Raw genomic sequence first — 26,719 nt, forward strand, 5'->3', positions numbered from 1 at the left:
AGAAGTAAATCCTTGGCGAAACACCAACTTTCTTGATCGATCTTGGTGAATTTGCCCTTTTTTTCTCCTTCTTCTTTTCTCTTCTCCTTTCTCCTTAGCACTAGCGTGAAATCCCAAATTCTAAAACTGACTAAAATCTTATTTGACGCAGATTAAACTCCTAAAAACGGATTAAAATAATAGGGCAATGAAAAGACTAAAATACCCGTAAAAATTCCGTATTAGACATTTTCTTAATCCAACATCCCAACTTCCAAAGGGGATAACTCACTCATATGAACTCGAAATCATACCAACTTGGCGGCGTTGGAAAGATCATTCCAACCAAATCTGGAACTACACCTAACTTATCTTGATCTAGGAGTTATGATCGTTTGAAGTTGACCAAAAACTCACTTTAACTTAAACAAATTTCCATATTTGTCACTATTTCCAAAAATGACTATTTCAAATTCTTAGCTTCTTTCTAGCTATTTCAAATTGCTAGATCTTACAATATCTCCCCCTTGGGAACATTCATCCTTGAATGAAATTACTCCTACTGGGTTAAGGGTGGTAATATCAAGTTCAAACATCCAACAAGCAAATGCAAACAAACAACATGCTCACTCATAATTTAAAGAGTACTAAGAAGAGAATTAGTACCTTGGTCTGCATTTTCTTCGAATTCAAAGAGATGTGGATATCTCTTCTTCATATCCTCTTTAGCTTCCTAAGTAGCTTCTTCAACAAATTGGTTCCTCCAAAGGACTTTGCATGATGCTACCTCTTTTGTTCTCAACTTGCGAACTTGGCGATCTAGAATCTGAACAGGAATCTCCTCATAAGATAAGCTATGTTTTATCACAATATTTTCAGTTGGTATGATCAATGAAGGATCGGCCATGCATTTATTCAACATAGAGATGTGAAACACCGGATGAACCGCGACCAACTCTTGTGGTAGCTGTAACTCATAGGCTACCTTGCCAATCTTCTTGGATATTCGATAAGGTCCAATATGTGGGGGACTAAGTTTCCCCTTCTTACCAAACCTCATAACACTCTTCATGGGTTAAACTTTTAGATGTACCCAATCATTTACTTCGAACTCTAACGCCCTTCTCCTGACATCAGTGTAGGATTTTTGATAACTTTATGCCATTTTCAACCTCTCTTGAATCACTTTCACCTTCTCCATAGCATGATGGACTAAATCTGGTCGTATCAACCCTGCTTAAACATCTTCAAACCATCCAATAGGAGATCTGCATCTTCTCCCATAAAGAGCTTCATAAGGAGCCATTTGGATGCTAGAGTGATAACTGTTGTTGTAAGCAAACTCAATGAGAGGTAGGTGATCATCCCAATTCCTTTTGAAATCAATCACACAAGCCCTCAACATATCTTCTAAAGTCTGAATAGTGTGCTCTTCTTGCCCATCAGTCTGAGGATGAAAGGCAGTACTTAAGTTCACCTTTGAACCCAAGCCTTTCTGAAAAGATTTCCAGAACTGTGCAGTAAATTATGCACCTCTATCTCAAATAATGGAGACTAGGACTCCATGAAGTCTTACCACCTCCTGAATATATAACCTGGCATAATCCTCTGTTGAATGGGTAGTCTTTACCGGCAAAAAGTGGGTTGATTTTGTCATTCTGTCGACAATCACCCAAATAGAATCATGCTGCCTGCGAGACCTTGATAAACCTATGATGAAGTCCATATTAATCATCTCCCACTTCCATTCCGGAAGTTCTATATTCTGAGCCAAACCACCGGGCCTTCGGTGCTCTACTTTAACTTGTTGGCAATTTGGGCACTTAGCAACAAATTTTGCAATGCCCTTCTTCATACTATTCCACCAATACACCTCTTTCAAATTGCGATACATCTTTGTGGAACCCGTATGAATGGAATATCTGGAGCTATGAGCCTTCTCCATGATCCACTCTTGGAGTCCATCCAACATTGGTACACACAATCTACCTTGATATCTTAGTACACTAGCTCCCCCTTGTTCAAAAGTTAATACATTTTGCTTATGAACATTTGTCTTCAATTCAAGAAAAATAAGGTCTTGGTCTTGCTTGCCTTTTACTTCTGACACTAATGATGATTCAGCCCCATTCATCACCACTACTCCTCATTTTGTGGAATCCATAAGTCTGACTTCCAGGCGTGCAAGTCTATGCACATCTTTTTCTAACTCTCTCTTTTCTTCCTCAATATGGGCAGTACTACCCATAGACAACTTGTTTAAAGAATCAGGAACAATATTAGCCTTACCTAGGTGGTAAAGAATATTCATGTCATAATCGTTGAGTAATTCTAACCACCTCCTCTGTCTGAGATTGAGCTCCTTCTGAGTGAACACATACTGAAGGCTCGTGTGATCGGTAAACACATCCACATGAACACCATAAAGATAATGGCGCCATATTTTCAAAGTAAATACTACAACAGCCAATTCTAAGTCATGGGTTTGGTAGTTCTTCTCATGAACTTTCAACTGTCTGGAGGAATAAACTATAACTTTGCCATTCTATATTAACACACAACCCAATCAAACTCTAGATGCATCACAATACACCACAAAACCTTGTGTACCTTCTGGTAAGGTCAATACTTGGGTAGTAGTTAACCTCTTTTTCAATTCCTGAAAGCTTTTCTCACAAGCTTCAGACTATTGAAACTTAACTATTTTCTGAGTCAATTTGGTCAAAAGGGACCAAATAGACGAGAACCCCTCTACGAACCTTCTATAATATCCAGCCAAACCCAAGAAACTCTTAATATTAGTTGGAGATGTGGGTCTAGGCTAACTCTGCATTGCCTTTATATTTTGGGTATCAACTCTACTTCCATCACCGGAAACTATGTGGCCTAAGAACGGCACAGACTCAAGCCAAAACTCACATTTTGAGAACTTAGCATATAACTCCTTATCTTTCAATGTCTGAAGAACTATTCTCAGATGACTAGCATGATCTTCTTCATTCCTTGAATATATTAGTATGCCATCAATGAAGACGATAACAATCATATCTAAATAAGGTTTGAAGACTCTATTCACAAGGTCCATGAAAGTTGCAGGTGCATTGGTCACACCGAACGACATGACCAGAAACTCATAGTGACCATAACGGGTCCTGAATGTTGTCTTTGGAATATCACATTCCATTAGTTTTAACTGATGATAACCTGATCTGAGGTCAATTTTTGAGAAACAGAAAGCACCCTGAAGCTGATAAAAAAGATCATCGATTCTCAGAAGAGGATACTTATTCTTGATGATAACCTTGTTCAACTGACGGTAATCTATACACATCCTAAGGGAACCATCCTTTTTTCTCACAAATAAGACCGGAGTGCCCAAAGGTGAGAAACTTGGTCAAATAAACCCCTTATCTAAAAGATCCTTCAACTACTTTTTAAGCTCTTTCAACTCTGCTGGTGCCATTCTGTATAGCGGAATTTATATGGGATGAGTATCTGGAAGAATATCTATACCGAAGTCTATCTCTCTCTCAGGATGGACTCCAGGAAGATCATCAGGAAAGACTTCTGGAAACTCTTTTACTACTGGAACTGACTAAATAAGAGGTACCTCAATACTTGAGTCATTAACTCAGACTAGGTGATAGACACACCCTTTAGAAACTAACTTCCTTGCCTTAAGGTACGAAATGAATTGACCCTTAGGCATTGCTGAACTACTTTTCCACTCTAAGACTGGCTCATTTGGAAACTGAAACTTGACAACTCGAGTTTTACAATCAACTGAGGCATAACAGGCATGAAGCCGGTCCATACCAAGAATTACATCAAAATCTACCATGTCTAAATCAACTAGATTAGCCATGGTACTCTTGTGGTTAACGAAATGGGACAATCACGATAAACTCTTTCTGCTAGAATAGAATCACCAACAGGCGTAGAGACACTGAATGGTTCACTAAGCTGCTCAGGAATAGCATCAAAGTTCATAGCAACATAAGGAGTTACAAAAGATAAACTCGCTCCTAGGTCTAGCAAAGCATAAACAGTAAAGTCCAAGACTTGGATCATACTAGTGACAACATCTGGCGAATCCTTTTGCTCTTGGCGACTGTTGATAGTATAGAGGCGATTTGCTCATCCGCCAATACCGAAAGTAGCTCCTCTAGGTGAAGCCCAGTCTGGTAGAGCAACTGACGAAGATTGGGCTTTATTGCCCCCATTACCATTTTCTTGCTGGTTCTTTGGACAATCTCGCATGAAATGCATAGTTTGACCACACTTTAAACAACTAGTAGAGCCCTCACGACAAATACTGAGTGGTTCCTACCACAGTTGGTGTAGGCAGGAGGCTTACTATCCCAGTGTGCCACACTACCTTGAGAAAAAAGTAGGTTTAGCTCTGAAGTTTTGATTATTCTACTCACCTTTGTTCTTAGGTGCAGGTGCACTAGTAGATGATGGACCAGGGACCTTCTGTTTCTGTTGGAGTGATGACCGGTTGGCATTACTCTTCAGTTGCCCAGACTCATTCCCTGTCCTAGCCCTATTGTTCTTAAGTGTTAGAAAAATTCCCGTACCTTAGCCTCTTTCAATTCTTGGGGAAAGAAACGCCCCAAGAAAGCCTCTTCAAAACATGCCCCACTCGCAGGTGGTGTATCCTCAGCTCTACCCCCTTTCCCCTGATCAAACCAAGTCCTAGCAACATTTTTCATCTGATATGTAGCTAGCTCAACTCTCACAGTATCAGTAACATGCATCACATCAAACACCTTTTTTAGTTCTTCAATGAAGTTCTCTGGATCCTCTGCAGTGCTCGAACGAGTGAAACTTGTGGGATTCATCCTCAAGAACTCACGAATCCTTGAAGTGTCAGCCTCGTCTTGTTGAGCTCCTCTCTACTGCCCAGCTTGGTTGGTCACAACTTGACTGAGCATCCTTATAGCCTCTCTGAACTCAACATTAGTAATTTCTCCTTGCGGTTGCACTTCAAGGGCATTGGCTAACTCCTGTTCCTCAACATTCCTCCTAGCTAGACGACCTCTAACTGCTCTTTATGGAGGCATGATTGTCAGAAACACGCTCAGGCACGAATTAGAGGAAACATTTTAAAGATAAACTCTAACGCATGAAATGAGTGTGAAAGAAGTGAATGAATTCCTAAATGTTGCAGCCTCCTAATTATAGATATGATGCGCTTCACACCGATAACCAGGACTCTACAGACATAACTTCTTAGACTCTCTAGGACTCTTGAACTCTAGGCTCTGATACCTAGTTTGTCATGCCCCGACCCTTTACCCTGGACGTGGCTGACACTCGAAGACCATTGCTGGCCCTAAGTGAACCCTTGGCCTGGCTTACTTAACTCAGCGGAAGGCAACATTAATAGTTATAATGATCAATAACACTTAACTGAACTGAATAGTAAAATAACTGAGAACGTTTAAAAGTTACACATTTAACTTGGCCAAAAGTGGCAACTCAAGTCTTAACAATAAGAAATGATAATGAAAAGACTCAAAGGACTAACATCTGACTGTCTATGAAGCCTCTTAAACAATTGAGATAGATGTTGGGACAATCCCATAACATCCTAATGAACTAACTAGAAAGCAATGAAATAGATCCTCCAGAATGCAAGGAGGCTCACCGACTGACTTTGAACTGCTCACTGGATCAACGGTGCACTAGAATGCTGATCTTATTTAAATGTGTCTGCATCATAAGACGATGTAAGCCAACTAGTATCAGTACATTGAATATACGAGAATACGAGTTGGAATGCTAAAACAACATAGGCTTGAAAGGGAATCTGAAAGAAACATTTACCTTGGCTCTTCTTAACTCATGAATACTTAACTGAACTCATTTCAATAGAAAGCAGTTTAGAACAACTGCAATATAAAGAAGAGTTGTTTAAAAATGTGATGTCAACTATGTGTATATACAAGGATACAACATATATCTGAAATGTATGTAAAAATACAATAAACTGATGTATATAAAAATACCATAACTTCTGTGGGAGTTTCTCTAACTGACAACCATCACTTAAGAGTTATAGTGATGATACAACGATCTTCCTCATGCTGCCAGAGCATCCTATACCTTGCCACATGTATAAGACCTGAACTACTAAGTGTATCCACTAGTCTATTGTGAAAAGGGCTCATCTAAATAGGATGACCCTTTTCTACCCATGGTGGCTACATCATTTTATGGAGACGTGAGCTATCTGAACTCATGCTAGCCCCCAATTCGATTCTCAATACTACTCCCAAAATATACTAGCTCTTATGTTTTAAAAAAAAACACACTTCTTCTGTGTGTTGAGATTAGTGGTGAAAAACTTAGCTCAAAGGCTATCTTGGAAATCTCAGTTTCCCTTCTTCCTTCATTTAGAAAGTTATTACCCTTTTCTGAAAACTAGCCCGAAGTCTCTTTTGAAATTTCATTTTCCGTTCTTATTTAAATATGAAAACATTTTAAAATCTCTTTGGGAATACATAGTCCCCATATACTTCTTTGAAGAAAAGAACTTCAACTTTACATTTGTACTGAACTCAAAACTTAAATCTTAAAACAAAGTTAAAACATTTGTTAAAGACTCTTGGAAAACTTTAAGAACTTATCTTAACTTGACTAGTAACTGATTTTGACTTGACTCTTAACTGATCTTTGAATTGAATTATGGATTCAAGGATTAAGATTTGGGTTTGGAAAGATGTCATGTTGTTTAGAAATGATTTTAGATAGCCAAACATGAGAAAAAAAACCAAAAATCAAGATTTGAAGGTGGGTCCGCGACGCGGAGGCATAATTAAATTTTGGTTTCAAAAATGTCTTTTCCGGCAGAATGCTCCGTGTCAGCTCCGCGACGTAGAGAAGAATTTTTCAAATTTGGGCACTAGGCGCGCGACGCGCGGCCACCCTCTAATTTTATACGATGAAATTTCTTCTTCCTTTTCCAACCCTATTTCACCCAAACTCGGTTCTTTTACTCAAATTACTTTTAGATACAGATACCCAGCAAATGTACCTAAGAACATTACTCGAAACGACTCTATGATTTGACATAACGAACTCAGAAACATCCCAACTCAGTCAAATTCTAGAACAATATATGAATTCAAGAATAGATATCAAGATCATCAATATTCAAATTCTTTTAGGTGGAATCCAAACTGAAATTAATATGCTTGGCACGTGGGAGAACGATCCCAACGTAATGAGAGCCTCTCATACCTAATAGAAGTAAATCCTTGGCGAAACACCAACTTTCTTGATCGATCATGATGAATTTGGCCTTTTTTTCTCCTTCTTCGTTTCTCTTCTCCTTTCTCCTTAGCCCTAGCTTGAAATCCCAAATTATAAAACTGACTAAAATCTGATTTGACCCATATTAAACTCCTAAAAATGGATTAAAATAATAGGGAAATGAAAAGACTAAAATACCCCTTAAAATTCCGGATTGGACATTTCCTTAATCCAGTGGCCCAACTTCCAAAGGAGATAACTCCCTCATTCCAAGAGCTTTCCTACCGTATCTTGAACTACACCTAAAGCATCCTGATGTAGGAGTAATGATCATTTGAAGTTGACCAAAAACTCACTTTAACTTACTTAAACAAATTCCAGATTTGTCACTATTTCCAGAAATGACTATTTCAAATTCTTAGCTTCGTCCTAGCTATTTCAAATTGAGAGGTGTTACAGCTTCCTGTATCTACATCATTAAACGATGCAGGCCAAATGGCATCAGTACATGGAATGTACGAGCATGTAAGGGGAATTCTAAAGCATAAACATAAGCTTGAACTGATGGAAAAGCAACATACTTACCTCTTCTCAACTCAACTCAACTCAACTCAACCCAAGGAATACTCAAATTTACTCACTTAGAAGTACTCAAGGATAAGATACTCAATTCAGTGAAACATATTTCAACTCAACTCAGAGAAATAGAGCTCAACTCAATAATAAGATACTCGACTCTGTGAAACATAGTTTAACTGAACTAAGAGAAATAGTGCTCAAATCAATAATAAGATACTTAACTCTGGATTACTCAACCCAAGATAAGGCAACAATAAAAGATGCAAAATATGGAAAACTTTTAAAATAGTATACAACAACTCAATGTATTGAAGAATACAATAATAACTCAGTTTGTATGCAAGGATACAAAATAACTTTGTTTGTATATGAAAATATGAAATAAAATCTATGGGAGATTCTCTAACCGACAACCATCACTATGAGCTAAGTGATGATACAACGTCTAGCCCACGCTGCCAGAATTGTCCTATACTTTGTCAGGGTATATAACATACTACTAAGTGGATCCACTAGTCTATGCTAAAAAGCATCAAGGAATCATCTAAAAAGTATGACCCTTTCTACCCATATTGGCTACATGGTTTATGAGGACTTTGAGTTATCTGAACTCGTCCCCATATCGATGCTTAATACTACTTACAAAAATATAACTAGCTCATATGTTTAAAAACATAACATTTTTTGTGTTTTCAGATTATTACTAAAAAGTTTTTCTCTTAAAGTAGATGATACTCAGAACTGCTAAAAAACTTTTTTGGAAATCGGGGTTTCCTCTTATCTTAAATGTGAAAACATTTACTCTGGGGAATACTTAGTTCTCATCTATCATTTTAAAGAAAATGAACTCAACTCTACTCTTTCTTAAACTCAACTGCTAAAGTTTTAAAACAAGTTTAGAAAAATTTGTAAAATAGTTCCCAAGATAGGGTTCATGCGAATTATGGACATAAACGACTCAATTCAAGGTTTTCAATAACCATACATAGGACTCAAAGCTCGGAACTCAAGAACTTCAATGATACTAAGAATGCTCAACTCAGAGGGTTCATGTGGAATTATGTGCATGAACAACTCAACTCAAGGACTTCATGATACTACTCATATCGAGAATGTTCAACTCATAGGGTTCATGCGGAATTATGGGCATGAACAACTCAACTCAAGAACTTCATGGGTAACATGTAATAGTCCCATGATTAGAAATATAATCTCAAAAGGGATTAGGAACTCAATGCTCAAGATCGAACTTAGAACTTATAGATATTACTCCTCTCAAAGATGCTAAATTTATGAAGTTCATGCAGAATTTATGGTCATGAACGACTCGACTCGAGGGTCTACATAGCAATATGGAACTCATGTATACGAATCTTATCATTCTCATACTTACTTCCTCAAAACATAGTTCAAATCGATAGTTGATCTCAAAGAATTCATAATTAAACTCAAAGACTTTCTTGAACTCTACTCTTAACTCTCTCTTGAATATGAATTATGAATTCAAGAATTATGATTCATGATATAAAGGATCTCGTGATGATAATGTAGACTCATGAATACATCCTCCTCATTCTCATAAACACTTGCTCGAGTCTTGAAACAATTTATAAGTAATTGTAGAAGATTCCTCGAAAAGATTCAAAGGGACTTTCTCAAACAACTCTGAAGAACTCTCAAGATGTCACTCTTAACTCCACGCGATTGCGAAAAATAATTAATACTAAACTAGAAACAACAAACCAACAATCAGACAAGGCATAAAATATTTCCGAAATGACCCTCGAGATTGGTTTGGAATCCCTTTCACACAAACCAAATATGCAACAAGACTAAACTTTATGTTTTGGACTCAATGGAACCATCAAAATATGAATCCTAGGTCTCCTTAACTCGAAACCCATAAAAGTCAAGAAACGACCATAACGTAAGCTCGGGACCTCTAAATTTCAACCAAGACCTCTCCTAGACTTAAATTCATTCTTTGAATCCAATGGAACTGTCGAAAATCTGACCGAGCATCTGAATCCTTAATGTTGACCAAAGTCAACCCAAAGGCTAAAATCTCAACAGTTTCCAACTTAGGACTTCAAATCCACAAAAATACTCTGAATTTGAAACTAGCAACTCTCCTAGACTAATTTCCACATTCTAGAGTTGACGGAATTGATGAATTTTCCTTCTAGGACTTGAAACTCTAAAACACACCGAAAACCACTTTTTAACAAACTTTATCCTTCCAAACTTCCATAATTTTCATAATTAACAACTTTTCACTCAAAACTCGAAAAGAATTTTAAAATCAATCAAAAAGGACTAGAGGTCAATATTGGGAGGGGTAAAATGATAATTTTATAAAAAAATTCAAAAGGGACCTTCCGAGTCATTACATAGCTAGCTTAGACTCCCTCCATTTTTTTGTGTTACGATGTTTGAGTTTATCTAACTTTACCTTTACCATATGATAATGTATTAAGATTTGTATGTCAATCTCCAAGATGTAACTTTTTCATATCAATGATCATTGGAAATAATTTAATTAAAAAAACATTGAACACCTGAAGCATGGATAATTTAATTTGGAAATACAATATTGGCTGAGATAGGTCCTTCTTTTATATCATGAAAAATTAGGCTTTGGGCTTAAGTCACATCCCTGAAGTGAACCCAAAAGAATAGGATTGTCCAAACCATCACTGTGAGACTTTTTCATTCTTCAAAAATATCATCGTTAGTGAACGAATTTAGTTTTATGATTAATTTCATTAGGAGTGGCATGGATTAATAACTTAAAATGTTGACGAGTCATAATCAGTGCATCTAGTTGACTTTTTTTGTAATTGTTGTTTAGTTTGATTGTATCCTATTACAGAATCTAATATTTACTACAATGATGGGAGTTTTAGTAAGTTAAATAATTATCATACGGTACAATACATGACTCCAACTAAATAAAAAAAAATTATACAACCGTAACAAAGATACAATTTATTCAAACTTTATTATGACCACAATACAATACAGTACAAATACAATACGATTACGATGCATTTTAAAGTGATGATAATTAATAATCATCCAAACAAGCTGGAAATGAAATAAAACACGATTTAATACAACTCAAGTGTTGTATATGTTTTAAAAATGAACATGACAGAAAAAAGACAAACCTACCACACTTTTGCTTAGTAAATTAAAAACAACTATTGTTTATTTCAAACATTCCCCATGAATTAACAGCTCATATATTATGAATAGCATATTAAAGGTCTTGAATATATTGTATATGCCTTATTTTGCTCTTAATATTTGAATGATGAAGGTGCAATTTCATCATTATATTTATATTTTGACAGATTCAGTCAGTATCGAGTTAATCATGTTTTTAAGTTTGCCTTTGGCGTTGGTGTATCCATCTTCCTCTTTATATAATGTGTCTATCACACGTGCAAAATTTAGAACTCGTTCAAGGACAAACATTGGTACTTCAGTTGGACGGAATAATTCTTTGTTTATGTCCTTCCATGCATTGGTGACCTCTTTCTGAAATTTAATGTAAGTCTCTTGCTTTGAAGCTCCATACTCTTTCATGTAACATTCAATAATTGAAGCTACATGTCCTCTTTCTTGTTCATCCTACATGAAATAAATAGATTTCAATATATTCCATGTATATAATTAATACATTTTAAACATTATTTTTTATATTATATTGTAGGCTTCTTAGGTAACTTTTAAGAATTTGAAGTAATTAAATCGAATACACACAATATATGTGTTCCTTCTGTATCATATGCAGATATATTTGAAGCAAATCCAAACTATTCAACATCATATGTTCTTCAAGCAACTAGGACTATTTGTTTTCTTTCTTTCTCTTTTAATTTTTGTTATAAAATATAGAAACTTTTGTAATATTTTGAACAATAGAATTGCTGTGACTTCTAGTATTTTTTTAAAATATAAATTTTATCTAAAAAAGAAAAACTAAAAGATTGTATAATAATAAAATTCACACCGGAGAGTAGTTAGTTTGGCCCTCACACAAAGTGAAACATAAGAAGTACTATTGTTTTTGATAAGTCAAGTCACTATTATGCCTCATTTAATTGTATTTAATGAAATTTTGAATCTTAATTAATGTTTCAGATCTCAATGATCATTACGCATATACTTATTGTTGTACTTACTTCATGTCCAACAATATCGTCCATTGCTCTGCTAATCAATGAGGAAGCTCGAACAATCAAAGGCTCATTCATCAACCATTCAAAAGTGTCTTCCGATATAAATTCCTCCATACCGATCAAGGAAGTTGTTGATGCCATCATATAGGCAGCGCTTACAAGTGAATTCTCCATGTGCTCCTCATATTTTGGAATATAGTTAGCATCATTTAACCATTGGGCTTCCTTAAAATAGGCTCTCACCAACTTTTTCATCTAAAAACAATAACAAGTAATTTAAGCTAGACAATTACTACTAGCTAGTATCATTTTTCCTTTTGGAATTAATGGTAACGTTTTCATAGCAAATAAGGAGGGTATTATAACATGGGAATCGAAATTAAATTCTCACTAATTAATAAGATAAGGTGAAAATATAGATAGTCAACCAGTTGAATTATCAAAATTTACTTAATTGATATAATTATGTGGGTTAGGTAAACAATAATATTACCTCATATTTTGCATAGTATACACGGTCCAATTTACCGTCTTTGGACAACACTTGTTCCATTTCACTATAAATGTCTAGAAGAGCTTGATAAGCAGGTCTCATATATGGCGGTATTGAATCGGTTGCATTAGCATCCCATCTAATATTTCATCAAAACCACAAGCTAATTAACTCTTACACCTCGTCTATATATATATATATATATAGATTTTATAATAAAAACAGGAAAACATATTTACTTTCTCCTATTCGGGATTGTCAAAAAGATTATTTTACTTGTGAAATTTTGATGTTTTACCTCTGGATTGCATTATTGAAAGCCACAAGTTCGTCAAAGGTTGCATAAGCATCAAAAGTGTCGTCAATAATGGAGGTCATCTTGAGTACTTTTGTCATCATTTTTCTAGCACGACTATATTTTGGCTCAAAATACACTCCTAATATCCAAAAGTAACACTCAACCAATCTGTCTCTTGCATATGGATATTTATTTGCAAAATCCAAATCTTTCCACCACCTACATACATCACAAGAACAACGATTTTGTTGCATGCATTACATTTTTTATTAATTCCAAATTACCATTACTCATCTAATTAAAAAAGATATATAGATCAAATAATGTTCAACCTTGTAAGCTCACTAAGCTCTCTTTGGTGGAACTTTTGCAGCATGTTAAAATCCAATTTAGCAAATTTCAAAAGCAAATAGTTGTGTGCATCATTAATTTCGTAAATGGATATGTATTTCCTTGCACCCATCCTTGCTAAAGTCATGCGAATAGGCTGACTTAAGGCTTCAGTTACTTCAACCTTAAGAGAGTTATTGCTCAAGTTGGAGACAATAGACTTGAGATGAGTAGTGGTAAAGGTAAGAGCTTCTTCAAGAATCTCCTCATCGCGCACTCTCATATGTGATGCTTCATACAAACTTAATAATCCTTTGACATCATTAGTAAGCGTTTCCTTGAATTTTCCATCTTGTTCGGTGAATTGCTTGAAGACATCTGGTTAAACAGCATCTTCAATGTTAGTTATAAGAATTAAAAGTTGCAGGACTCAATTAACGCCCATAAGTAGAAAACGAAGAGAAATAATGAAGGATGGAGTACAATTACCAGAAGACATGTAATGGCCTTGTTGCCTCACAAGTCGAAAACGAAGAGAAACAACGTGAAGGTTGTCATCGTTCTGTTGGGACGCATCAAAAATGTTTTGAATGGATGTTTCAATTTCATTATCGAAATGATATGCCACTCCCAATCGTTGCATTGTGTCTATCAACACAAGTTTTTGTTCACTACCCTCTGGAGCTTTCACCAACATTTTCCTGATTGTTTCTTTGTACTCATCAACTTCAACTTTTTCTTGGTTAGTAATTTCCTGCATCCGAAAAATACTCATCATACGTTAATTAATTAATTAATCAAATATTATGTTACGTCTTAAACGTATCATTGTAATATTTGGACAATAATTAACATAGAAAAAAATTTATTAAACAAATATGTGTGACTGACAGGAGTATAAGAAAGGAAATGATATCCCCAAACAGTTGGGTGATAATTTGCCAAGGGGCGACTCTTAATAGGAGAAGAAGCAGCCATTGCTTGTTTAAAGGTTTTCTTTTCTCTTGCTTTTTTTTTCAAGCTTAATTTGTGGGTTTAAGTTGTGCTAATAGGATGGCCTATTTATAATGTACCATAGTCCATTGAATTAAATTTTTAGGATTCAATTAATTTGTTATTGGTTGCTTAAGTCTACATTATAAGTCAAGGCTTATTAATTAGAATTAGTTGTTAGAAAATAGCATACATTGCGGAAGCATTCCAGAATCATACATCATGCAAGAATATAGACAACAACCACAAATATGTATCACCTACAAAGCATTATGAAAATTAACTCAAGGATTACCTCTTAAAGTGTGTGCAGATATCTTGAAACAAATCAAACTCCGGCTCTAAGGTCTTCTACAATGATCCCAAACTAACAATTGAACTCTCTCAATACTTGTGTGGGCAACTATCATACAGAAAACTGAATGTCTTTCTAGATTAAAAGAATCCTTACTTATAAAGATTTCTTCCCAGTCCAAAAAGGAGAAGAAAATACAAATCCTTTTCCTTCAAGAAGAGAAACACACGTTTCTTTTCTTTCTTGAAAAAAATTGCACACTACTTTTCCTTCTTCTACTAGAAAATAGGATTCTGAGTTCTAGTTAAATACGGGCACCGTAGGGACCACATAATTAATTACCGAGGCTTCCTATTGTGGAAATAATTTCAAATAATTAATTTGAATTATTCTTACCATAATAAATTACAAATCATTCCACTAGAAATTCGTAATTGCACTCCTCTATTTGAATTTCGAAATTCCCCATTAAACACTTATGTAATTGCCCATGTCAGGATTACATGTACTAATGAATAAACTATATTACTGACGAATTTGATTCAGTGATTAGTTTCTTTTAGAGCAATACTTAACTTATTTCATGAACCAGATTCATAAATCTACCGGTCGGATTTAAAATTAAAACTCTACTACTATCAAACAAAAAAATAGAGATATTTTCTATTGCTAAAAGTAGAGTTGTTGAACCATCTGCATGAGAAACGCTAACTTCACCTCTAATCAGCTTGCAAGTTTCTTGAAACCCCTACAAAGTAGTGTAGATATGGTCAGTGGATCCTGAGGCTACATACCATGAATTGGTATAAACAACCTCTAAATATGTTTCAAAGAATAGTGAAAGTGAGTTACATGGATTGGTTTTCTTCTTGTCTAAGAAAACTGGACAATGCGCCTTCTAATGGTTTGGCATCTTGCAATGAAAACACTTGCCCTTAGGTTTTATCATGCCCCCAGTTGGTGGTGCTATTGCCTTAGTTTTGTGAGCCTTTTTCTTCTTCTGTCCACCTTGCGGTTTAGAAGTAGAACCTGTAACATCTCGCAATTTGAAATAACTAGGAAGAAGCTAATAATTGGAAATAGTCATTTTTGGAAAGAAAGAAATTCTGGATTCAGTTAGGAAAAGTTGAGTTTTGGTCAACTTCAAACGACCATAACTCATAGCTCAAGATAATTTAGGTGTACTTACAGATATGGTTGGAAAGCTCTTGGAATGATCTTTCCAACGCCGCCAAGTTTGCGCGATTCCGAGTTCATATGAGTAAGTTATGCCATTTGGAAGTTGGGTTGTTGGATTAAGGAAAGTCTAATCCGGATTTTAGAAGGGTAGTTTAGTGTTTTCCTTACCTAATTTTTCTAATTCGTTTTTAGGAGATTAATTGGGGTAAAGACAGATTTTGGTCAGTTTAGAAAAGTTAGAGTTTACGCTAGGGCTTGGAGAAAACAGAAAAGAGGAGAAAGGAGAAGAGGAAGGAAGATTCGTCGACTTCGTCAAGGATAGCTTGTGGTTTTCGTCGGGGGTGATCCCTGCAAGGTATGAGAGATCACATAGAGTTGGGTTAATTCACCCACGTGCCAATCACGATTCATTACAGCAAAATATGTGTGATTTGAAAGTAAATTCTTTGAGTTCTTGATGAAATTCGTTTGAATTCTTGTGGGTTATTTTGTTGAAGTTTCTTGAGATTTGATTCATGTTTCCGAGTGTAATTTCGGTTTGAATTTATCATATATTGAGGGTATAAATGATCCTAAGTGTTTGGGGAAAGAACCATTGAAGTTTAGAGGGTTTAGAGTTGAAAAACGGAGAAGAAAAGTCGCCAACCACCTGGGGAAGGGGGTGGGGCGTCGCGCCAGCCAGTACTCCCCAAAGCAGTCCCTGAATGTGGGGCTCTGGGGTGACGCACCAGCCAGAGCGCCCCAACTTGGTCCCTGGATCTCAAGGGCTGGCGCCCCGCGCCTCTCAGAGCGTCGTGGAAGCTAGTTCTTCCCATTCTTCCCCCATCCTTTCGTACTTGTTACTTAGTAATGTACCTATGTTTTCTAGTTGATTCCAACACTCTAAGGTACATCTAAATATCATGAAATCATCCATATACATGAGATCATGAACCTTGAATCCATAATCCAATTCAAGAAAAGTTAGGATCAAAGTCAAGAGAAGTTAAGAGTCAAAGTTTAGAAGTTAAGAAGCAAGTCAAGCAAAGCTTTTAAACTTTTCGAAAGTCATTAACAAACGTTTTAACTTTGTTTTAAGACTTAAGTTTCAAGTTAAGCAAAGAGTAAAGATTTGAATTCATTTATCAAAAAGCTATAAGGGTAAGTATTCCCAAAGAGTATATAAATATTTTCACATTTGAGCAAGCAAAGGAAACATCGATTCCAAAAGACCTTTTAAGCTAAGTTTTGAGTAATTATCTCAAACCAAAGAAAGAAGTTGTTTTAAAACATATTAGCTAAGTATATTTTTGGGAGTAGTGTTGAGCACCGATATGGGGTGGCGAGTTCATATTAACTCAAGTCTCCATAAACCATGTAGCCATCATGGGTATTAATGGGTCATGCATTTTAGATGATCATATAAGTTAAGCTAGTGGATCCACTAAGTTAAGTAGTTCTATATCACGGTAAAGTATAGGACAGTCTGGCAGCGTGATGGTAAAAATGTTGTATCACTACTTAGGCTCATAGTAGTGGTTGTCGGTTAGAGAATCTCTGAACAAAACCATATTATTTTCTTATATAAGTAAAGTTCAGTTTGTAATTGCGTTTTCTTTAACGAACTAAGTTGGTTGAAACTGTTTTATAAGCTTTATATATATTGCATGTGCTTTATTGCTTTATATTCGAGTTAAGTTATTCAGAAGTTGAGAAGAGCCAGGTAAGTGTTTCCTTTCAGAATCTTTTCAAGCCTATATCTTGTTGTAGTATTCCAACTCGCATACTCGTACATTCAATATACTGATGCCAGTTGGCCTGCATCATATTATGATGCAGACGCAGGTCACTATGATCGGCATCCAGTGCATCGTTGATCCAGTGAACAGTTCAGAGTCTGTTGGCGAGCCTGTTTGCATTCCGGAGGATTCCTTTTGTTTACTTTCAGTATTAGATAGTTCATTAGGATGTTGTGGACCTGTCATGACATCCATCTCCGTTGTTTTAGAGGCTTCATAGATAGTCAGACATATGTTTGTTCATTCGTAATCATTTTGTTATTGGTTTATTGTAACACCCCAGAGAATTTTCGAACTAAGACTCGAGCCATCTTTCATGTGGAGTGGGATTTTACCGAGGAATAAAAATTTCTTGAGTGTTAAGTTAAGGTCCCTAGGTGTAGCACATTGAGTTCCAAGAAGAGTTGAATTGGAAATAGTCATTTTGGAAAGAATCTGGAAAATTTGGCTATGGAAAAAAGTGAGTTTTTGGTCAACTTTGAGCAGTCGTATCTCCTAGTTCAAAATGATTTAGGCGAATTTCCAGTTATGTCTGGAAAGCCCTTGGAATGATCTTTCCAACGCCGCCGAGTTTGCTTGATTCCGAGTTCGTATGAGTGACTTATGCCCTTTGGAAGTTGGGTTGTTGGCACAGTCGCACAGTCGCACAGTGCAGTTTGTTTAGTCCGAAAATTTTAAGGGTATTTTGGTCTTTTACCTAATCTTTTCTTTGGGTTATATTGAGGTGTTAGACTGATGTTTGGATCATTTTTGTCCCATTTTAAAGAGTGAGAGTAAGAGTGAGAGTTAGGGCTTGGAAGATAAGAGAGAAAGAAGAGGAAAAGAAGAGGAGAAAGAGAAGAAGAAGCTAAGGATCGTTGTGGATTTTCGTCGGGGGTGATCCCTAATCAGGTATGTGAGCTTTTAGTGTTGGGTGATCCTTTCCCCCACACACCTAACCCCTTTTATTCATTAAGAAAGGATTGGTTTTGTTGTTAAAGTTGTGAGTTGTTGTGGTTGAAGTTGTTAAAGTTGTTAGTTGTTGTTGTTGAAATTATAGCTGGTATTGTTGTTGAGATTCTTGATGATTTGGGACTTGTTTCGGTTGGGGTTTTGAGTTGAATTCTATTGAATGTTGAGGGATTTTATGTTTCTAAGTGATTGGGGCTAGAACCCTTGAAGTTAGAGAGTTTAGAGTTGGAAAAAATGAAGGAGAAAAGTCGGGCTTCTTACATGAAACAAGTCCGTGTCGCGGACAAGACGCGGACTCCACTGTTTTCAGAATTTATTCTCAAAAATTTTCTTAAGTTTGGTTGTTCCAAATCATTCCTAAATCATTCCTAAACATCATGAGGTCCTTCCAAACACCAATCAAGTCCTTGAACCCATAATCCAAGTCAAGTGAAGTTAGTTTCAAAGTCAAGTGAAGTTAGTTTCCAAGTCAAGTGAAGTTAGTTTCAAAGTCAAGTGAAGTTAGTTTCCAAGTCAAGTGAAGTCAAGCTTAGAAGTAAGTAAGTCAAAACAAGTCTTTAAGGTTTTCCAAGAGTCTTCATTGATCGTTTTAACTTCATTCTAAGGCTCAAGTTCCTAGTTAAGTATAGAATTTCAAGTCAAGCAAAGAGTATAGAGTTTCAAGCTAAGTAAAGAGTTTCAAGTTTCAAGTTTAGTAAAGAGTAAAGAGCATATAGTTTCAAGTCGAGTAAAGAGTATCGAGTTTCAAGTTAAGTCAAGAGTCAAGAGTCAAGAGTTGAGTTCATTTCTCAAAGTTATTAGGGAACTATGTATTCCCAAAGAAGTTTTAAAGAAATGTTTTTACATTTAAACAAGGTTGGAAACTGAGATTTCCAAAAGAGCCTTCGGGCTAGTTTTTGAGTAATTATCTCATATCAGCAGGAATAAATATGTTTTAAAAACATAAGAGCCAGTACATTTTTGGGAGTAGTATTGAGCACCGAATTGGGGGAGCGTTCAAAGAACCCACAGCCCCCATAGAACCATGTTAGCCACCATGGGTAGAAAAGGATCATACTTTTTAGATGAATCCTTTTCAGATTAGACTAGTGGATCCATTAGGCAGTTCAGGTCTTATACCTTTGGCCGGGTATAAGATGCTCTGGCAGCGTGAGGTCGATCGCTGTATCATCACTATAGCTCTTATGTGATGGTTGTCGGTTAGAGAAACTCCCACAGCAGTTATTGTATTTTCATACACAGAAATTATTGTATTTTATATACATCAGTTCAATTGTATTTCTATATACATCTCAGGCTTATTGTATCCTTGTATACACTCAGAGTTTATAGCATGTTTTAAACAGTCTTTCTTTATATCGCACTTGTTTTAAATTGCCTTATATTGAAAGAAGTCAGTCAGGTTGAGTTCAGTTATTCAAGAGTCGAGTATCCTTGAGTTAAGTATCTTTGAGTTAAGTATATATCCTGAGTTAAGTATATATCATTGAGTTGAGTATCTATCTTTGAGTTAAGTATATATCCTGAGTTAAGTATATATCCTTGAGTTGAGTATCTATCTTTGAGTTGAGTATATATCTTTGAGTTGAGTATCTGTCTCTGAGTCCAGTATCTATCTTCTGAGTTGAGTAAGTTTGAGTAGTTTTGAGTATTCCTTGAGTTGAGAAAGTTTGAAAAGAGGTAAGTTATTCAATTTATTCCAGTTTTTCTTCTAGCCTATGTTGTTTAGCTTTCCAGCTTACATACTCGTACATTCCACGTACTGAGCCATTTGGCCTGCATCTTTTTATGATGCAGACACAGGTATTCAGGATCATCAACAAGAGATTCGTTGATACATCCGGGAGTTCCAGTTAGCTATGACAAGCCTCTTTGCTTCCGGAGGATTTCATTTACCTTTCAGTTGTATCAGTTGTTAGGAGGTCGTGGGTCTTGTCCCGGCTTCCATCTTTATCAGTTAGAGGCTTCATAGATAGACAATAGAGTTTCAGAAGTCTCTTCATTTATTTTGTTAAATGTTTTGAAGACTAAAGTTGCCTTTTATGGCGAGTTGTATATATATTCTATTATACAGAGTTTTCTTTTGAGTTAAAGATTTATAAAGTTGAGTTTATAAACTCTTATTCAGTTTTAAGCTCTTGTATGCTTAAGTTAGTATTCCGCTTGGAGTCAGCCAGGATGAGGGTTCGCTTGGGGACCAGCAATGGTCTTCGAGTGCCGGCCACGTCCAGGGTGTAGGCTCGGGGCGTGACAAACTTGGTATCAGAGCACAGAGTTCAAGTGTCCTAGGGTGTCTATGAAGCCGTGTCAGTAAGATCTTGTTTATGGTTGTGAGGGCCCCACTTCTATAAATGAGGGACTACAGACATTTAAGAAAAGTCTCCCTTTTTTTTTCACACTCTTAATCGTGCAATAGAGCTAAGTCATGGAGATCTAATCTAACTCGTGCGTTCTTAGAATCTTTCAACTACCCATCATACTGGAGGTGGTTGAAAAGCAGAGTCAGTTCTTTGTCGATGAGTTGTTCTTAGCAAGAGTCTTGAGAAAGTCATGAGGATTCAGAGGGGCTTAAGAGAAGCCCAAGAGTAAGTTAAGTGTTCAGTTTCAGAGTAATGCCTTCATATGAATCGTGCATTTGAGATAAAAGTGAGTTGTACTTTCTTCTCTAAGTATTGTTTCAGCTGAGATCCTTACGAGGAGGTATGTTTAGAGCTTGGGTATGATTTTCACCCGAAAGAGTAGCATGAGTTACGAGATCATGAGCAGTAGTAGAGAAAGAGCCTAGAGTTGGAGAGAAAAATATACAGAAGTTTAGTAATTTAAGTAAGGGAGATAGTGATGAGGCAAGCTATGTTATTGTAGTCATGCACCCAGTAAGTTATGAATGAGGAGTTGTCCCTTATGGGTAGACTAAGAAGTGATGAGTTGTGAAGATTACATCATAAGAGGAAGAGTGTGTTGTAGCTAGATAGGAGTTAGTGATGAAGTGTTATTGTGTAGAAAATGACCAAGTGCGAGTGTTGAAAAAAGAAAGCAGAGTATTCATGAGGTGTTAGATCTACGCTAGGCTTATGATTTTGAGGGAGGTCCCATAACATTCAAGTGGTATAGAATTATTGGGCATTGATGTATAGTGAATGAGTAAATAGTACTCAAGTTGTGAAGGGAAATATGATAGTAAATTGTGAGTATGAATACTAAGAGGTGAGGTTTGACTATTGGCCATAAGGTCCTAGTGGACGAGAGTTTCTGAATTTGTACCTAGTATTTGTAAGTTAGTGTAGTAAGCGAGCAATCATATTAATATTCGGGTTTAGTCATAAACCTTAAGCTTGAATTTGAGATGAGTGTCTTGACCAAAGAAATGGCAACATGAGAGTGATGATGCTAGTCTTGAGATTTGATCTAGTAGACTTGACATAGAGTAAGTGAGGAATTAAGGTGATTAGTCGCAATAAATATGAGTGGTACAAGTGAGAGACCCTAACCTTTAGATAAGGGCAATGAAGTGTGATTAAGTCACCAGAGTAACAAAGCGTTAAGAGGTGTACCGAGAGTGTATGTAACCAGAAGAAGTTAAAGGAAACACCTTTGAAAGAGGACTTAGCACCGCTTATAGAGAGTTTGGTAGGCATGAGATAAATTTCTCCCAAGTGTTAGATTAAAAGAAGAGGTAAACAAGTTAAATATGTGGAATAGGTCCATAGCTTTCAAGTGTTAGCTTTAGACCTAAGGGGGAGATGTCAAGATGAGAAATGGAGTCAAGTGTTTTAGATTAAGATGGTAATGAATTCAAAGAGTTTGCGAGATATCTTTTCAGAGGCCATTTTAGAAATGGAGTGGTGTTAAAAAGAGGAGGTTGATGTTCTTATCGTGTTGTGATGGTGGGATAGTTCCATTTAAGTTTTTTTTTAACACTGAGGAAAAAAAGGGATGAGGTTTTACTATGAGAAATATTCAAATGAGAGCCCTTAGTTGGATCTAAAGGAGTGGTTAGTAAGAGTCCATGGAGTGTTAGAATACTAAGCTTTAATGTGGTGTTAAAGAGTTATAGTCTTGGGATAAGATTCCCTATAGAGAGGTATAGAATCCGAACCTAAGGATTTGGGTTAAGCTTGAATATGGTAAGAGCAGACCATTAGACGCAGACCTTAGTAAGAGTAGACCCTTCCATACCAAGACTAGCCGTCATTCGAGGACGAATGATTCCAAGGGGGAGATATTGTAACACCCCAGAGAATTTTCGAACTAAGACTCGAGCCATCCTTCATGTGGAGTGGGATTTTACCGAGGAATAAAAATTTCTTGAGTGTTAAGTTAAGGTCCCTAGGTGTAGCACATTGAGTTCCAAGAAGAGTTGAATTGGAAATAGTCATTTTGGAAAGAATCTGGAAAATTTGGCTATGGAAAAAAGTGAGTTTTTGGTCAACTTTGAGCAGTCGTATCTCCTAGCTCAAAATGATTTAGGCGAATTTCCAGTTATGTCTGGAAAGCCCTTGGAATGATCTTTCCAACGCCGCCGAGTTTGCTTGATTCCGAGTTCGTATGAGTGACTTATGCCCTTTGGAAGTTGGGTTGTTGGCACAGTCGCACAGTCGCACAGTGCAGTTTGTTTAGTCCGAAAATTTTAAGGGTATTTTGGTCTTTTACCTAATCTTTTCTTTGGGTTATATTGAGGTGTTAGACTGATGTTTGGATCATTTTTGTCCCATTTTAAAGAGTGAGAGTAAGAGTGAGAGTTAGGGCTTGGAAGATAAGAGAGAAAGAAGAGGAAAAGAAGAGGAGAAAGAGAAGAAGAAGCTAAGGATCGTTGTGGATTTTCGTCGGGGGTGATCCCTAATCAGGTATGTGAGCTTTTAGTGTTGGGTGATCCTTTCCCCCACACACCTAACCCTTTTTATTCATTAAGAAAGGATTGGTTTTGTTGTTAAAGTTGTGAGTTGTTGTGGTTGAAGTTGTTAAAGTTGTTAGTTGTTGTTGTTGAAATTATAGCTGGTATTGTTGTTGAGATTCTTGATGATTTGGGACTTGTTTCGGTTGGGGTTTTGAGTTGAATTCTATTGAATGTTGAGGGATTTTATGTTTCTAAGTGATTGGGGCTAGAACCCTTGAAGTTAGAGAGTTTAGAGTTGGAAAAAATGAAGGAGAAAAGTCGGGCTTCTTACATGAAACAAGTCCGTGTCGCGGACTTGTTCCCTCTGTGAACAAAATCTGCTCCGCGTCGCGGACAAGACGCGGACTCCACTGTTTTCAGAATTTATTCTCAAAAATTTTCTTAAGTTTGGTTGTTCCAAATCATTCCTAAATCATTCCTAAACATCATGAGGTCCTTCCAAACACCAATCAAGTCCTTGAACCCATAATCCAAGTCAAGTGAAGTTAGTTTCAAAGTCAAGTGAAGTTAGTTTCCAAATCAAGTGAAGTTAGTTTCCAAGTCAAGTGAAGTTAGTTTCAAAGTCAAGTGAAGTTAGTTTCCAAGTCAAGTGAAGTCAAGCTTAGAAGTAAGTAAGTCAAAACAAGTCTTTAAGGTTTTCCAAGAGTCTTCATTGATCGTTTTAACTTCATTCTAAGGCTCAAGTTCCTAGTTAAGTATAGAATTTCAAGTCAAGCAAAGAGTATAGAGTTTCAAGCTAAGTAAAGAGTTTCAAGTTTCAAGTTTAGTAAAGAGTAAAGAGCATATAGTTTCAAGTCGAGTAAAGAGTATCGAGTTTCAAGTTAAGTCAAGAGTCAAGAGTCAAGAGTTGAGTTCATTTCTCAAAGTTATTAGGGAACTATGTATTCCCAAAGAAGTTTTAAAGAAATGTTTTTACATTTAAACAAGGTTGGAAACTTAGATTTCCAAAAGAGCCTTCGGGCTAGTTTTTGAGTAATTATCTCATATCAGCAGGAATAAATATGTTTTAAAAACATAAGAGCCAGTACATTTTTGGGAGTAGTATTGAGCACCGAATTGGGGGAGCGTTCAAAGAACCCACAGCCCCCATAGAACCATGTTAGCCACCATGGGTAGAAAAGGATCATACTTTTTAGATGAATCCTTTTCAGATTAGACTAGTGGATCCATTAGGCAGTTCAGGTCTTATACCTTTGGCCGGGTATAAGATGCTCTGGCAGCGTGAGGTCGATCGCTGTATCATCACTATAGCTCTTATGTGATGGTTGTCGGTTAGAGAAACTCCCACAGCAGTTATTGTATTTTCATACACAGAAATTATTGTATTTTATATACATCAGTTCAATTGTATTTCTATATACATCTCAGGCTTATTGTATCCTTGTATACACTCAGAGTTTATAGCATGTTTTAAACAGTCTTTCTTTATATCGCACTTGTTTTAAATTGCCTTATATTGAAAGAAGTCAGTCAGGTTGAGTTCAGTTATTCAAGAGTCGAGTATCCTTGAGTTAAGTATCTTTGAGTTAAGTATATATCCGGAGTTAAGTATATATCCTTGAGTTGAGTATCTATCTTTGAGTTAAGTATATATCCTGAGTTAAGTATATATCCTTGAGTTGAGTATCTATCTTTGAGTTGAGTATATATCTTTGAGTTGAGTATCTGTCTCTGAGTCCAGTATCTATCTTCTGAGTTGAGTAAGTTTGAGTAGTTTTGAGTATTCCTTGAGTTGAGAAAGTTTGAAAAGAGGTAAGTTATTCAATTTATTCCAGTTTTTCTTCTAGCCTATGTTGTTTAGCTTTCCAGCTTACATACTCGTACATTCCACGTACTGAGCCATTTGGCCTGCATCTTTTTATGATGCAGACACAGGTATTCAGGATCATCAACAAGAGATTCGTTGATACATCCGGGAGTTCCAGTTAGCTATGACAAGCCTCTTTGCTTCCGGAGGATTTCATTTACCTTTCAGTTGTATCAGTTGTTAGGAGGTCGTGGGTCTTGTCCCGGCTTCCATCTTTATCAGTTAGAGGCTTCATAGATAGACAATAGAGTTTCAGAAGTCTCTTCATTTATTTTGTTAAATGTTTTGAAGACTAAAGTTGCCTTTTATGGCGAGTTGTATATATATTCTATTATACAGAGTTTTCTTTTGAGTTAAAGATTTATAAAGTTGAGTTTATAAACTCTTATTCAGTTTTAAGCTCTTGTATGCTTAAGTTAGTATTCCGCTTGGAGTCAGCCAGGATGAGGGTTCGCTTGGGGACCAGCAATGGTCTTCGAGTGCCGGCCACGTCCAGGGTGTAGGCTCGGGGCGTGACATTTATGTTCAGACTTGAGCTGTCATTTAGGCTAAGTTAAATGTTATTTTCAAAACATTATGACTTCAGTTTGAGACAGTTAAGTTGTTTAGCATTTGAATTTCTTTCTTATTGCATATAGTCTTCCGCTTAGTTATGTAAGCCATGCCAAGGGTTCGTTTGAGGCCATCAATGGTCTTCGAGTGCCGGCCACATCCAGGGTGTAGGCTCAGGGCGTGACACAACCTTTCTCAACATACAGTGTCATAGATGATGTCGATTCTTTGACAATTATCTTTGTTGCCTGCAGCTCATTCAACAATTGAGCCAAACATAGATTCATCTTATTCACATTATAATTTAGGAAAAACTGTTGAAAACTGTCAAGTAGAGACTACAATATCATCTCAACTTGGGAGTTGTTGTCAATTTCATCCCCCAAGACCTCTAGTTCATTCAGAAGACCTATCATCTTCAGAACATGGTCTCTAACAGGAGTGTCTTCAACCATGTTAGTGTTTAAGAGATATCTCATGGCAGTCTACTTATCTGATTGACCCTAGTCAACAAACACTTGTTTGAGAGTTTCCAAAATTTCAAAACTTAATGACGGATGATGTTGCAGCACATTTGACATTGAATCCATAATGGAACACCGCACCATCTCATCAGTTTTGCGTCATTTCTGATAAGCTACCTTATCCTGATCACTAGACTGTTCATCTTGTTTCAATAGACATTCCTCATAGAGTACAAATTTATACTCTTCATCAGTTAACACAAAGTCAAGATTTCTCCTCCACTCAACATAATTAGGACCCTCAAGTTTGTTATGATCCAAAATAGTAATAAGGGGATTAAAAGGAGACATGTTGAATCTGAGAATAAAAATAATAGTTACAATAGATCAAATCAAACAAGCAGTCATATAAACATTCAATAGTTATATTCAAACTCGTCACATACCTATACATTCATGCATCTTGAACAACCATTTTATGGGATTGGAGAACTATTCATACAATATACACATACAATGACCGATGATTCACTCCATAAATGTATACAGACCTAATTCAGATGGAGAGTCTACAATTAATTTAAGTCAAGTAAAAATCAGAACTCTAGTTACATTGATCCAATCATATATTACTCAGTTTAGGAGAGTTAATACAAATTATCAAACTAGCGATCAAATAC

General features: G+C 36.3%; 3 protein-coding genes and 1 pseudogene across 3 annotated transcripts in view; 1 reads left to right on the forward strand and 3 right to left on the reverse strand.

The window, feature by feature from the left end:
• Positions 1-26,719, forward strand: part of LOC125838099 (floral homeotic protein PMADS 2) — a 383,162-nt gene that overhangs the window by 216,300 nt on the left and 140,143 nt on the right. The gene's annotated exons all lie outside the window — the stretch shown is intronic.
• On the reverse strand, positions 4,117-4,823 carry LOC125837981 (uncharacterized). The gene is made up of 3 exons (XM_049517046.1): positions 4,625-4,823; positions 4,407-4,514; positions 4,117-4,232 (listed from the first exon to the last, which is right to left on the reverse strand). The coding sequence occupies exons 1-3, from the start codon at positions 4,821-4,823 to the stop codon at positions 4,117-4,119; spliced, it is 423 nt and encodes a 140-aa protein (XP_049373003.1).
• LOC125838053 ((E,E)-germacrene B synthase-like) lies at positions 10,803-14,115 on the reverse strand. Its single transcript, XM_049517110.1, has 7 exons — positions 14,018-14,115; positions 13,616-13,880; positions 13,129-13,504; positions 12,797-13,015; positions 12,499-12,637; positions 12,009-12,260; positions 10,803-11,454 (listed from the first exon to the last, which is right to left on the reverse strand). The coding sequence occupies exons 1-7, from the start codon at positions 14,102-14,104 to the stop codon at positions 11,161-11,163; spliced, it is 1,632 nt and encodes a 543-aa protein (XP_049373067.1). The 5' UTR covers positions 14,105-14,115; the 3' UTR covers positions 10,803-11,160.
• LOC125837983 (uncharacterized) lies at positions 15,313-26,390 on the reverse strand (annotated as a pseudogene).

This window comes from Solanum verrucosum, unplaced genomic scaffold (genome assembly GCF_900185275.1).
Source record: "Solanum verrucosum unplaced genomic scaffold, falcon-dt-bn FXZP01000079.1, whole genome shotgun sequence".
Taxonomy (NCBI): domain Eukaryota; kingdom Viridiplantae; phylum Streptophyta; class Magnoliopsida; order Solanales; family Solanaceae; genus Solanum; species Solanum verrucosum.

Bases quoted from the DNA above. Each gene is read 5' to 3' on its own strand.
- LOC125837981 (XM_049517046.1), bottom strand. From the start codon at position 4,823: ATGAATCCCACAAGTTTCACTCGTTCGAGCACTGCAGAGGATCCAGAG. The intron at 4,515-4,624 runs GTGGGGCATGTT...GGGCTAGGACAG, and splicing joins TGAGGATACACCACCTGCGA to GGAATGAGTCTGGGCAACTG. The intron at 4,233-4,406 runs GTGAGTAGAATA...ATTTCATGCGAG, and splicing joins ACCTGCACCTAAGAACAAAG to ATTGTCCAAAGAACCAGCAA.
- LOC125838053 (XM_049517110.1), bottom strand. From the start codon at position 14,104: ATGGCTGCTTCTTCTCCTATTAAGAGTCGCCCCTTGGCAAATTATCAC. The intron at 13,881-14,017 runs GTCAGTCACACA...TTTCGGATGCAG, and splicing joins ATTTCCTTTCTTATACTCCT to GAAATTACTAACCAAGAAAA. The intron at 11,455-12,008 runs GTAAGTACAACA...TATTTCATGTAG, and splicing joins ACGATATTGTTGGACATGAA to GATGAACAAGAAAGAGGACA.